This window comes from Pezoporus occidentalis, unplaced genomic scaffold (genome assembly GCF_034315485.1).
Source record: "Pezoporus occidentalis ecotype Australia unplaced genomic scaffold, CSIRO_AGI_Poc_V1 ctg52, whole genome shotgun sequence".
In the NCBI taxonomy this organism is placed as follows: Eukaryota; Metazoa; Chordata; class Aves; order Psittaciformes; family Psittacidae; genus Pezoporus; species Pezoporus occidentalis.
Window position 1 is genome coordinate 3,738,179 of NW_026915858.1, and position 14,142 is coordinate 3,752,320.

At 37.6% G+C, this 14,142-nt stretch overlaps 1 protein-coding gene across 1 annotated transcript in view; it reads left to right on the plus strand.

Annotated features, from left to right (window-relative positions):
- Window positions 1-14,142, plus strand: part of ARID4B (AT-rich interaction domain 4B) — an 87,338-nt gene that overhangs the window by 68,465 nt on the left and 4,731 nt on the right. The window contains 4 exon segments of the mRNA XM_062637426.1: window positions 5,917-6,001; window positions 6,883-7,075; window positions 9,472-10,683; window positions 12,535-12,645. Of these exon segments, the coding sequence (XP_062493410.1) occupies window positions 5,917-6,001; window positions 6,883-7,075; window positions 9,472-10,683; window positions 12,535-12,645 (1,601 nt within the window).

Below are 14,142 nucleotides of genomic sequence, written 5' to 3' on the forward strand. Positions count from 1 at the left end.
CAATTATCAAGCCTGCTGCTATTTTCCTGTTTCGCTGTATCTGCTCATTGTCCTCAGCTGTCATCTTTAAAACTTTATTACTGTGTTTATAGGTCTTTAAAAAACAAACAAAACCCAAGCCTGAGGCAAATACACTTTACTTTTATTTACTTACTTTTCATCTTCTGGAAAATCTGAGGGTCTTGTGACCTTCTTCTGTGATCTAGACTTTGATCGCCATCCTACCTCTGACCAAGAAGGCAGGACAAATCTCATTTACTCAGTGCTAGCAAGATCTGCTAGCAAAGGTCACAATTACAGAAGCACGATACTTCTCTCCTTCCCTTGAATACACCTCTTTGCATCTAGGTGATTTCCAGGACCACATAAGCCACTGCTGAGGAAGAACATCTCAATATTGCTGGGTTTGATATTGATCTTTTGATCTACACGTGTATTATCTACAGGAATATGATCTTGCACATAAACTGTCTTCAGGCAACATTTACAAACATAGTGGGCTATAAAGTCAAGATACTAGGGGAGATGTAGCCTGCTCAAGGTGGGATTTGGAATATGACTAATATTTCAGTCATTATTGGGGATGACTTTCTTAGGAGGATAAGTTGCTGAAATTTGCATCCTACTTGCTGAAGATCACTGTCTACCATTCCAAGAGGTTTCTTGCTTTTAAACTCTTGTTTTGGAATTCGTGTAAACAGAGAAGTTATTTTCCTTTTTGAGTAAATATTACATTAGGAGCTGAGATCAGAGTTTTATTTGAACGGTACTACTTTAAATCTGAAGAAATCGGAAGTCAAAAATGAGCCTTCACAGTGGAGATTGCAGCACCCTGGTTCATAAAGGAGAAATCAAGATGCTGGTTTTTGAACTCTGCATTTTAAACAAATATGTGGATTGGTATCAGAGGCATTTCTGTGACTAGGATATATTTGATAAGAAAAGCATTTTTTAGTGAACTTGCACTTGAGAGTTGATGGGACTCATCTGGTCTTTCTGGCAGCAGGACTTGCACTTATATTCTTACCTGATGTTTCCAAAGAGCACTCTGAAAGGGACTGGGAGAGTAGGATTCTTCACTGAAAAAGATAGGAGTGATTGAAACGTAGCTGTGGCACTGTGTGTGGATTCTGCTAAATGTGGCTAATTTTTCTAATACAAGTACAATCACTTAGACTTTTTGATTTGACAGTAAGAGTAGGTAAGCCTGAGCTTTAGGCAGCATGTAAATACTTCAGTATTTTAGTATTGTGAAGACAAATCTTGTATAATGTAATAACTTGATTTGGCTTTTAGTCAGTCACAACCAGAAAAGTAATTGCCTTACTTGGGTAGGTAGCAATTCTCTCCTCTCCTTATTCATTGTAGCTTACTTTTAGTGTTTAGCAGGGACAAGTGCTGTGACATTAGGTCATGGGATATGCCAAACTAGAATTTTCTAATCAGCCAGGATATTTTTTAATTCTGTCATTCTCCTACCCCTCAAAGTTGATGTTCCCCTTTCCCCCTTTCAGTCAGTATGCCATTTAATGCCTTATTCTTTAAACCTAAAAGTCTGAGCAGGAATCTTAAATAACCATTGATCTTTCTATCACAAGGTAATTTCAGTATTGGTCTGGGATTCAGCATAAGTGTGCGTGTGTGTGTGTGCACATAGTTCGGGGTACTTGGAATGGAATTTGGTAAACTTGGTATTCATCTTCCTTAGTTTTCTTTAAATGCTCTGGAACCGGTGATACTGACTACTGTAGAACTCTCTTCCCCCCCACCACCCCATCCCAAACAATATAGTAACTAGAAAATACAGAAATTGAATATAGCTTAACAGCATTGGACAGCTGCACTACTTTATGCTAGAGAATCTAGTTCTTGGCTCCTGAGATTCAGGTGATACGTGTCTCTGGTAAAGCTGAAGAACTGTACTGTTCAGGGGAGCCTGACTTGTAGTAAAAAGGAGTGGTAAACATCTCTATCCTGTTAGAGAGAACTTCTTACATTGCCACATGTTAACCAGAAAAAGCTCATGAGAAAAACTGTATTTCTTCTAACAGGCCAGTCACATTCTGAATTAGGTATGCTTTATATGGAACTAAAACTAGCCTGGGGCCTAGAGTGCCAGTTCTTTCTGTCATAATTTTAATTTTCAGCTGCCAGTGCAAAGAAAAGCTCATTGTGTAAGTGCTTGAGGTGATTTTTTTTCTGCAGTATGTTCCCAGTAATTAAAGACAGAGGGTGCATATTCAAAAAGAGTTTTGGTTGGTTTAGCTCTGTGTCTTATGGTACAGTATGACAAGACATATTATTCTTGAATGTTTCAAGTGTTTAAAACTAAGGCTTATTATTTTCAACATTTACACTCAGATTTCTGAAGGAAAGAAAAGAAAGTGCTAATTGCTGTCTTGGTTTGTTAAAGCATTAACAATGTACAAATTTTGTATGTAATAGTAAACCACTGAAATTAAAGGAGCATGTAGCCAAATTTCAGGTTCTTCAGAGTAGTGCATATCATAGAAGGGAAAATTAATGAAAAAATCAGAGTCGTCATCTAATATTCCAGTATTTGGTTATAAGACTAAATCTGTTTTCTTTGATCACAGCAAAAGAAAACATTTGATTTGTCCATGTTAGCAGATACAGTCAGTATACTCAAACTCTTCAGTGAATTTGCCAAGGCTTGCTGGTTCCTTGAGGTTGCTTATCTTCCTAAGAAATTGGTACCTTTGCTAGTATAAATCTAGAGGCTTGAAAAGTACGCTTTCTTCCTTGTTTCCCTTCTAGTACTTCTGTGGAGGATTGACCATGCAATCTCTGATACTATGTTGTGTTTTATTTTAGCCTGCAGTTAGTACATGTGGATGTAATAGAATCAGGACATAACTCTTATGCAAACTGCCAATTATACATTCTGCTTTATAGCTACTAATTTAATTCTTCCTCTTTTCCTTCCTTCCTTCCCATTCAAACCCACATTTCTGGGAGGTATTCATTTTAAACCAGTAAGGCAGAAAAGCTTCTCTCCTTACTGGCTCATCTTTGTCTTCATTTTGGTAAGACGAAGGTGATGTTTCTTCTGAAAGTATTCCAGGTTTTCACATGAAACCTTATTTAGAAAAACAAGTAAATTATAATTTCATATTAAATCACTCCTCTTGCTTCTCAAACAAGTCTGTGCATACTCTTTTGGGAACACCTCCACATCTTCCATCCTTCCTCTCCTTGCCCAGCTGCTCGCTTTAGGGAGCCGATGTGAGCAAGCGTAGAAGACAGCACTGCAGTAAAATGACCAAGGTCTTGTGGAAGCACATACTTCTTGCAACGGGAACTGAAGAAATTGATTCATAATGTTTTTTATTTTCTTCTGGTTTTTGAACAGGCTGTCTAAAGCAAAAATAGCAATGAAGTAAGTTTTCCTCTTCTGGTAAGTTCTGTGAAGAAAGGCTCTAGTCTGAGTCATGAACACTGTTTAGATGCAGCTTTGCATCTGATACACTGTACAGCTTTCAGGGTGCTTCTCTGTCTTGCAGTAGAGAAGAATGTAACTTAGGCTCAAGTTTCAGCTGTGGCTTGGGATGTATGCCTTTTGCAAGGTCTGTTTCAGCCTGGGGTCCAGTTGTCACAGGTTTTGGCAAACCATATGCATCTGATATGCAGATAGTGAAAGAAGCTGTGCCATGCAAATGTGTGAAGGGTGGGCATCTGATTCCAAGAGAAGATTCAAGATTTCTGTAATGCTAGGCCTCCTTGCAGGGTCTGACTGCTGTTCCAAGTGCAGTCAGACATGACTGCAGGAGTAAAGCAAGATGTGCTGCAGCAAGGAATTGTGGCTCAAACACAGGTTTTCAATGTTTGTGCTTCTTGAGGAGTTGACCACTGCAGAAGCATTTAAGACCTGTGATATCTACAGCTGTTCTCTTTAAGATTCTTCACTTCCTCTCTCCTTCACTTCAGTATGCCCCCATGTTTATCAGCTGTTCCCCCTTGAATCACAGACAGTATGTGCATTGCATAAACTTTGCATAGATTGTTTTCTTATTAGCAATGGATAGAATGACTTAACACAAATTCTGTATTGTAGCAACATGGTTGAGGCAGAAAGGACGCTGTCAGGAAATTGGTTTTCACTGTGTATTTGTCCAGTTCCAGTGCTGTTTTCCTGCATGCCTTTAGACCTAATAAAATACTTGTACATTTATGTAGGTTACAAAGTCCATGTGGCAGTCTTAGTGGTATTCCTTCTGGAAAGCACGTCTTTGACTTGAAGAAAGATTACTTCAAATAGGGTTTCCCAGAGTCTCACAGAATATAGGATTTTCCCATACTGGAGTGTACTCTGCAAAGCTGTATTTCAATTTTGAAGAGAAATCTGAGCCTGTTCACCTGCATTCCACCTGGTGACATAGTATGATTACAGCTGTATCTGCAGCAGTATAGGTAATCTTGGTATGTTGTAGCTTGTGTGTTCTGCTGCTGGGTATTATGACTTTATTTTTCTGTCACAATGGAAGGGGAAAAAGCCCAGGAAACCATTTTGGAAAGCTATTTTTTCAGAGACTACTGCTACTTTATGTTTCACGGTATTACAAGAAATTAAAGTTAGTAAAATAAAGTATTTAGCTTCCGTAATCCCTTGCATAGATCTTACTTCAGAGTGTACAGGAAAGCAAGTTGGAAACTTGCAAGGTTTTCTCTAATTCTTTTGAACATATATGTTAGTATTGTGAATATAATTGGCAGTAGTTGCAAAGAAGCTGAATTGGGATTGTATCAGGAATATCATATATCAAAATGATGGTCAAGTAAGCTCAGCTGGAAAGCCAACAGGGTCATGAGTGCACCTTGCTTGGCCCCATCTTGTACTAGTGCTCTGGGTGTGTGGGGTTTGGGTGTTTTGATTGGTTTTGTTTTGGGGGTCTTTCAGGGGTTGGGGTGTTTTTTTTTTTGTTTGGGTTTTTTTGTTGTTTTATGTGTATGTGTGTGTTGGGGTTTTTGTTTGTCCTTTGTGTTGGTTTTGTGTTTTTAAGTTGGTTTCTTCCCCTTTGTTTCCATGTTTACCTAGGAGGATCAGAATTTGTGTGACTGTACATTTAGGCAAAAGTTAATACATACTAATTTTTAACTGACCTATTTCTTAGCCAGTTCTTGAATTCACAGTTGAAGCAGGACAGCAGGTTATGCTTATTGGGGGGGGGAATAATTGACTTGATTCTGGAGGTTTTTCAGAAATACACAATGAAACTGGCAAGTACAGTACCATAGTTACAGTATATTCTTATTAAGAATATACTTCTCTGGTCTTGGATTTGTATTTAACATGTTCAGTTTTAGATAATAAGACACCTGCTAATATCTTGGTGCTGTTTCATATGTTTATGTCTAGTATCATTCTGATAGAAAATGGAATCCTTTAACTGAAAACAAACTGAAAAGTGTTAGTGTTAAGTTAGTGACTTGTGTTAGTCACTCCAAATACCACTTCACAGACACTTGGGCTCAAAAGAGTTTATTTTTGTTAAGTGGTCCCATTTCATGTAGTTGTAATAGTCTATTTTATTATTATGGCTTTTACAGTATGTATATATAAAGTATGCCTGTTGGAGATCCATATAAAATTATCATTCTGCTAATTCATTTTACCTGTTTACATGGATTTCCTGCTGGTCAGTGCCAACTAGAAGAATACCAGCTTTTACTCTTACCCATCAGTGTAAAAAAAAACCAACCTTCATTCTGTATGTGAATATGTGAAGAATTGAACCTTAGCTGAAACAACATAGTGAAAAGTACACAAATGACTTTATTCAAATTCCAATTCAGGTTTTAGATGGCTAATAATTTTCCTTCTTCCATTAATTTCTCTTATGGTGACATGATTATCTACTTAAAGCCATAAACATACTCATTTTTGTTTGTTTTTAGGTATGATGAATGGATAAAGGCAGACAAGATAGTGAGACCAGCTGATAAAAATGTACCAAAAATTAAACATCGAAAGAAAATAAAGGTAGTTTCTCTCCCTTTTTCTCCCTTGTTCCCCCAACTTTGGTTTAATATATTCTTAAATGCCCCCCCTTGCCCCTCTTTTGATTTGCCTACAAATGCTAGATGGTAAAAGAGACTTCCTAAACTTCTAAAAAATGAAAGTTTCTTCAGCAAGGGCTTGGGTTTTTTCACTTCAGGGTGGCGATAGGAAGCTTCTCTTTCCTTTTTCCTGCATTTCTAAATGAAATTTATGTATGCATTTGTAGAAAACAAATGAGAAGGATCCATTTTATCATCGATGGTGGGAGTCAGCTGGGGGGGGGGGGGGGGGGGTGAAATTTGGAAGCTCCCTCTGCTGATTCTGGAGAGAATACCTATGAATAGTGTGTGTGTCTCTTACGATTTTATCTCATAGCATTTCTTTCAAAATTAGTGCTTTTAAAACGATATTTAAGCACAGGTTATGAAATACTCCTTGGGCAGTGGGGTGCAAGGAGGCTTTTCCTTTTGCCACAGTTGTAAGCGCTTCCCCCCCCCCCCCCCCCCCCCCGTTCCCTGGCAACTGGTGCCTGTAGAACCTGAGTAAACTCAGGGTTCTAGAACTCGGTGCTCAGCAGGGTGTTACAGCCCCGCCCTGCCACTGCTGAGCCTGGCATCCTGTGGTGCCGCTTGTCCTAGAGCACTGGCTGTGTTTACTCTCCCATTTGTTTTAGTGTTGACAGAGTTCCTGCTTCCGTATAAATGTCTTGGCATGGGCCGCAGAAAGGTATTTGTGATCTTCTAAAGAGGAAAGCTTTCCTTTACAGGGTTGAATTTTTAAGATAACTGTAAGCATTGCTTACTTGCAATTTATGTTAAGATGTGTGCTCAAATGAGAAGTTTTTAATCTTTTCTTTTACACAGAATAAAACTGACAAAGAGAAGGAAGAGAAGTATTCTCCTAAAAACTGTAAATTGCGACGTTTGCCAAAACCACCCTTTCACACCAGCACATCACCAGAGACTGGGTCCAAACTTGACAGCACCGAAGCCAAAAATACTGAACAAGCGCCAGTTAAATCAATAGAAATTACTTCTATCATTAATGGGCTACAAGGTATTGTACTTAAACTTCTTCTAATTCTGTAAATGGCCTTTAAACAGTAGTAAATGACAGTGTAGAACAACTGATGCAATGTACACTTGAGTATATCTAGCTAATTAGATCATCATCCTCATTAATAACCCTTGAAGGAAAGCAATATTTGCAGTTTCTGAAAACAGGTAGTATGGATTCAGTGTATGTTAACAGTCTTAGGAATTACATCCTTTGTTTTGCCATCCTCCCCCCCCCCCCCCCCCGTTTGATACGTAGCAAAACATTTGTGTTTCCTGTGTTATTTCTAGATTTTTAATTTTTTATTAACTTTCAGGACCCATGGTGGGTTTTTTCCTTGAAAAAATAGAATTAGTAAAGCTAAGTTTCCTGTCAGCACACCTGTTGTTCCTAACGTTGTTTTTCCCTTCCTACATATTTACTGCAGCTTTATAACAACTAGTTGCTTCTCTTCATCCTCTTCATGCCTCCAGAAAAAAAAAAATCACACATATATATGGTATAGATAGTGTGGGTAGCCACCAATTTTTGTGAAAGTTGTATGAATTTAATAATCTTTCAGATTTACTCGAACTTGGATGACATTGGCCACTGGGTTCCAAATCTGTAGGTAGAATAACAGTTAATATACTCTATTAAGCTTCATTTCCTTAGGAAATGAGAAACAAAAAAGCAATTAGTGGTGATGATAATGACACTATTATTAGTGCTATAATTAATCTGTAATTAACTTCTGATTACAAAAGCACAATTTGACATGCACCCTCTAATATTTTTGAAAGCTAAATGTTTTCCATCTTGCGTAATTAATTCCCAGAAATGCTTTTAATTGTATGCAATTTTATCATTTAAGTCCACATATATTTGTACTGGGGATTAACCTTTTTTCCTGTTATTTGCGGGTTTTTAAGTATGAAAGGTGCTCATATTTTACTGTTTCTTTCTCCCATTTTAGAGCTGCTTGCTCAAAACTTTTTAGTTGCTTTTTTTGCTTCGTGTTACTAAACGGGAATGATTAATGCTGTTGTACTCAACTTTCCTTTGAAGGGCACAGCAAAGTAAATAGGTTGAGAGGAAGACTTGATGGACCTGATTTTTTGTTGATTCTAAATGTGGTGTTCCTTGCTCTTATTTCAAATGGCAAATTTTGATACCTCATATAGTAATACTCTAGTTTTGATCCTCTAAGTTACGAGAAAGGCAAGTGTCAGAAATTCATTTTAAGTAATAGATTTCTTGGAACTTTAGGCCAAAATGGCTACCATAAACTTCTAATTAGAAAATAACAATACTGAAAGGATTGTGTAAAACTTACTTTCAGAGTGAGTCTGAGAGTAGAATTTAAGATCCTGCCTATCTTAAATAAACTAAGAAAATCACCTGAAGCAACATTTCTGAAGATATTTTGTCCTGTACACATCTCTGTTAGTATGCACTTCTCTAAGTTAATCCTATTTCAGTAAACCTTTTTTAAAAAGTTAACTCAACTTTGATCATTTCAGTGAATTTCCTTGACAATACTGCTTTTCTTCTCTGTCGTGGTTTACATTATCATCTTTAAAGAGGTGGTAAATTTCATTGAGGGATTGAGAATGAGAGATGGAGTGAAGAGTTAAACTAGCTATGCCAACAAAAATGGATGAGTTACAAATCAAGAAGCTACTTATATAATTGAGCCAGTTCTTACCGTTTTTCCTTGTATCCATATATCTTCCCATTGAATGGGCTTGTTGTTGATTCCTTCTCCATTATATTTTTTGTCTTTTTCTCAGTTTCTTTATTCCTGATCCTGAATTTTCTTACTGTTGTCCTACACTCTTATTGTTCATATATTTCTCCAAGTGCCTTTCATTATTGCTTTTCCTTCCTTTTTCCAGGCTGGTCATCAGGTTGGTTTGTTAAGAGATTATCCAGTGTCTTTGTTGTTCTGTTCTTTTAGACTGTGGATTCTCCAGGGAAAATACTGTCTGTGCTCCGGGCTTTAGAAAAAGGGCAGATAATGGTAGTATTTGTAACCTGTAAGAACTATTCAGAGTTTTTATGTTAAGCACAGACTTCAATTTCTGTTTTGGCTAATAATACACAAGTTCCTGTATTATGGATTTATGCATTCTGTGCTTTCTGCACCTCTTCCAAAATTCCTGGAGATGTGCTGTATAGTACAGAATTTTCCTAGTTCCTAACCTGGCCATTATACATTCTAATAGAGCAGGAAATAAATCTTGAAGTCTTCAGGACGTACTGTTTAAAATACATACTACTGGAGATCTCTGTAGCATGTGTGCATATCTGTACAGTTTTCTTTAGTGGTTTTTTTTAAAGAATTCTTTGTAACCCGAATCAAGACAAACTTTTCTTGTTTTGTTTGTTTTTTTTTTGGATTTATTTTTAATTAGCTTCTGAAAGTTCTGATGATAGTGAGCAGGAAGATGACCAAAGTGCCCCGAATGTACGTGCTGATGGCAAAGAGGAATCTCAACAAGAAGCTGTAAGCCAAGATAAAAATGAGCTCTGTCTAAAAGAAGAGCAGAGCAGTGCATCCCTCCCAGAAGAAAATAAAACCCTGACAGATGTAGTAGTGCCCAAATCGGGATCCAAGTCTCCTGAAAGATTGCGAAAAGAGATGGAAGAGTTATCTGAAGATACTGACTCTGGTGGAGAAGACGAAGCCACGAAAAAGAGGAAGGATGTGAAAAAGGAGGTAGTAGATAAAACAGCAAAACCACAGGTAAAACGTGGTAAACGAAGATACTGTGTTGCAGAGGAGTCTTTAAAGACTGTGTCACCTAATAGGAAGGAAGAGAAGTCCAAAAACAAAGACTCCCTTAGCGTAGAAAACAGCAGTAACAGCTCCTCGGATGAAGATGAGGAAGACAAATCTAAACTGAAAATCACTCCAACTAAAAAGTACAATGGACTAGAGGAGAAAAGAAAGTCTTTACGGACAAGTACTTTCTACTCAGGATTTTCTGAAGTGGGAGAGAAAAGAATAAAGCTTTTAAATAACTCGGATGAAAGACTTCAGAACACCAGAGCGAAGGATCGAAAAGATGTCTGGTCAAGTATTCAGGGACAATGGCCGAAGAAAACACTGAAGGAACTGTTCTCAGACTCTGACACTGAAGCTGCTGCCTCCCCTCCACATGCTGCTCCTGAGGATGCTGCAGCAGAGGAACAGCTTCAGACTCTTGCAGAAGAAGACATTTCTTTGCCTGGCTCTGAACATGAAAAATCTTTGCCAACTAGCATGGATGTTAAACCTGTTGAGGAAAAACCAGCAGAAGTGGGTGAAAAGAAAGTTGAATTTCCAAGCAGCGGCAGTAATTCAGTGCTAAATACTCCTCCTACAACTCCTGAATCACCTTCATCTGTAACTGTAACGGAGTCCAGTAGACATCAGTCCAGTGTCACTGTCTCTGAGACACTGCCACCAAATCAAGAAGAGATACGAAGCATTAAAAGTGAAACAGATAGCACAATAGAGGTGGACAGTGTTGCAGGGGAGCTGCAAGACCTCCAGTCTGAGGGAAATATTTCTCCAACAGGCTTTGATGCCAGCGTCAGTTCCAGTAGTAGTAATCAACCAGAACCAGAGCATACTGAAAAAGGTAAAGGAAAGAGTAAACAGAGCTGTCTTCAACCTAACCAGCTCTCATTTTAGCATTGCTGATGTATTTTCATTCTGTTATTGTCGTACTGATGGAAAGTTAGTTGTTGGAGAAAGTAGTAACCTGTTGTCTACTTTAAATATGTGGAAATGACATAATCATCTTGTGAATAAAATACAATCTGCCAAGAAAGTTCTTGGCCTTTCACTAGGAATTGTGATGGTTTCAATGAGGATAAGAATAAAATTTATATCGGGCCTGGCAAGAAAAGCGCAGAGCAAACTGTAACATATTGTATAAGGAATATTTATTGTAGCAAGATGGATATGTTTTGAATACCTTGCTTACAAGTAGAAGATTCTGTTTCTTACATAAAATGTTGTTACTCTGTAAGCTGTTTATTTTGGAGGAGAAAGTGCCAATTGTTGCATGCTTAGACAGCCATTTCAAACTTGCATCCCATGAAATTAATGTTTTTAAAAAATACAAGTCAAGCTGATAACAAACAGTGACCTTATTAGCTATGTTTCACTTTCAGATGTGATTTTGCAGATTGAAGTTCCTATCCTGAGACCACTAAAGAATAGGGATAAAAAACACTGCCAGCACATGTGCATGTGATGTCAGCATACTCCTGCCTGCTTTTTAACTGTTTGCAAGGCTGGGTCTAAAAGCTTTGTTGTGAAAATCACTGGCTTTTTTACAGTTCATCAAAAGTATAGCTACTTCCACAGTGTTAAAGTGCCTAAAAAATTATTAATACAAAGGAAAACAAATACGTGTCTGAATATAATCCTGAGAGGACAGAACTGGTTTGTTCATCTCAGCAGATTTCAGTTAATAATTAACTGAATTTTCGCAAAATGCCCTTAAGGCGTGTTACCCTCATCATTCCGTTTGAATTGTTCTGTAGAAAGAATGTGACAAAATATGTTTCCTTAAACAAAGAAAAGAGTTTAGACGAAGTGACTATGTAGCCTTCAATAAATACGCCTGTATTACTTTGTTAATTATAAATGTGTAGGTTTAGAACTGGTTTGCTGCTTTATATAAAAGGAAATTATTGCCACAGGAAAAAGCTTTACAGTATTGCAAAATATTACTTTTACATGCATTAGACTTTAACTTCCTCTCTGATTCTGTCAGCATGCTGCCTGCTTTAGAAAATCTGGTTTCTTCATTTGAATGGCTTTGTTACAGGAGTAATTTTTAATCTCTAAGTCAGGTGGTTGTGGAACAACGTTTGAACAACTCTGAAAATTTGCTCTTTTAACAGGTGTACTAGAATTCTTTTCCCTACTTTCTCCTCGTGTAGTCACAGATACCAGTGCACTTTTTCCTTTGTTTTTCTGTTGCCTCATTTTTTTAACATTATCAGTGATTTTTTTCTAATGCTTTCAGTTAATGTGATTACTGATCACAAGTGATCTTTTCAGTGTTTTCTCACAGCTTCCAAGTGCCACAGGCTTTTTTGAACTTTTTTCAGTACCAGTAGTTTTTGAGATGTTTTTCATATAAATCTATTCTTACTTAATTTGCAGTGTTAAAAAAAGTAACCTGTGTAGTTCAAGACAAATTCTGGTGGTGCATAGAGGAAAGTTACTTGCCATCATCTTGCATGTGCGCTCTAACCAGCAAACTTAGACTGCCTTCCATCCTCCTTCACTTCCTCTTTTCAGTATAAGTAGAAAGCTGAGCTGTATCAAGGATAGGCAGTAACAGTCACATTGTTGTCTACAAACTTAAGCTCTGAAGTGTTTTTTTTTTTTGAGACTTTGGGGGGGGGGGGGGGGAGGAACCCCACATAAGTGGAAGTTTTTATCTAATAACTTTTTTCCATTTTTATTATAGTCTGTGCAGGCCAAAAAAGACTTAAAGATGCTCAGGGGGGAGGCAGCTCCTCGAAAAAGCAGAAAAGAAGCCACAAAACTTCTGTGAACAACAAGAAGAAGAGTAAAACTAGTAAGTACAGCATCTGAGTGTGAAATGAAATGTATCAAAGTACTATGTCATTTGTTTGAATGATTGTAGGAGATGAAGTCTGGAAATAAAAAAATGCATTAGGACAAAATGTTCTCATTGGGGAATTCTTAATACTGCTTAAAAGAAGAAACTACTCTTGCTTGAATGCCAAAGCATTTTTAAATGTCTTGTGTTATTTCTGGGTCTATTTCTGAGAGGTCCTTGGTATTTTGTAATTTGGGAAGACAAAGAAGAGTGAGTATTTCACACTTCGTAGAACTGGGACAAAGATCTCTGTGGCATGATAGCTGCATGTTTTAGAGGAGAGACTGGGATCTGGATGAAATTATACTTTGTATTTTCTGCAAGATGAGTTTTTAGAGGTTAATATCTTCTAATAGGAAATGTGAGAATAATTACAGAAGATGCAGCCTCTGTTTTCTTCCTGTATCAACTGTAACATCTTCGGTAAATAATGCAGCTTTTTCAGCTTTTTTGTAGTTGTAGAAGCTGATTGGAATAGAAACCACAGTACTGGGGAAGGGAATCTTAATAAAAGCAGAGGTGTATTAGAGACATATGTGTACACGTCCAGGAGACGGCAGGATCCATTACTGCCTCATCTCACTGCTAATAAAAAATACCAGGAAAGAGTCAGACAGTGAAGCTGGGAGGATACCTGTAAAAAAACAAAACTATGCAGTGAAAGCAAGGATAAAAAGCATATGCTGTATCTTTTTTCTTCTCTCTTCCTCCCCCCTGCCCTCCTTTTCTATCTTCTAACAGTTTTTACTAAAAGTCTGTACTTTCTCATCTGGTATTTGCTTTCACCCAACCTGTCCTCATGTTCATTGATCTCCTCTTCACATTCTCTCGTCCTTTTAAATTCTATTTCACTAATCTCTTCCTTCCATAATCCTTATTCCTTCCCTCACCCCAGGAATTAAAGCAACAAAACAAACTGAATTTGCAGAACAAATAAGCCATTTTTAGTTTTGCTGTTGTTCCCTTTGATTTTGTGAATTTATCCCCTTTTCTCAACCTGTGTCTTTGTCAGGATGCAAGCATTTCAAAGCTAAACCAGAGGCTTTTATATATCAAATGCTGTATTAGGAATTAATATTTAAAAAAAAAAACAACCAACTAACCCCAGGAGATAGAACAAAACCACTCTTGCTAACTCTTTTAGAAAATGTATAACCCCATAATCAGAAATACGGTGATAACTTTTGCAGCTGTACTGACACGTTGGACTGCCTCTTTGCCTTATTTTCTAATGTAAGCAATTAATTTATGGATATGGTTTGGAAGCAAGAAGTGTGATGCTGTCTTGAACCTTTCAGAGTAGAGTGTGCCTTCCCTGTATGAACCTTGAGTAGTTGGATTATATTTAGGAGCCTCCTTACAAGAAGTGTGTCCCTGCCCCACTCCTTTACATTCTTGCACACGTGGTTTCAGCAATATACTTGCCAGTATTCAGGATGGATTGTGGAGCCA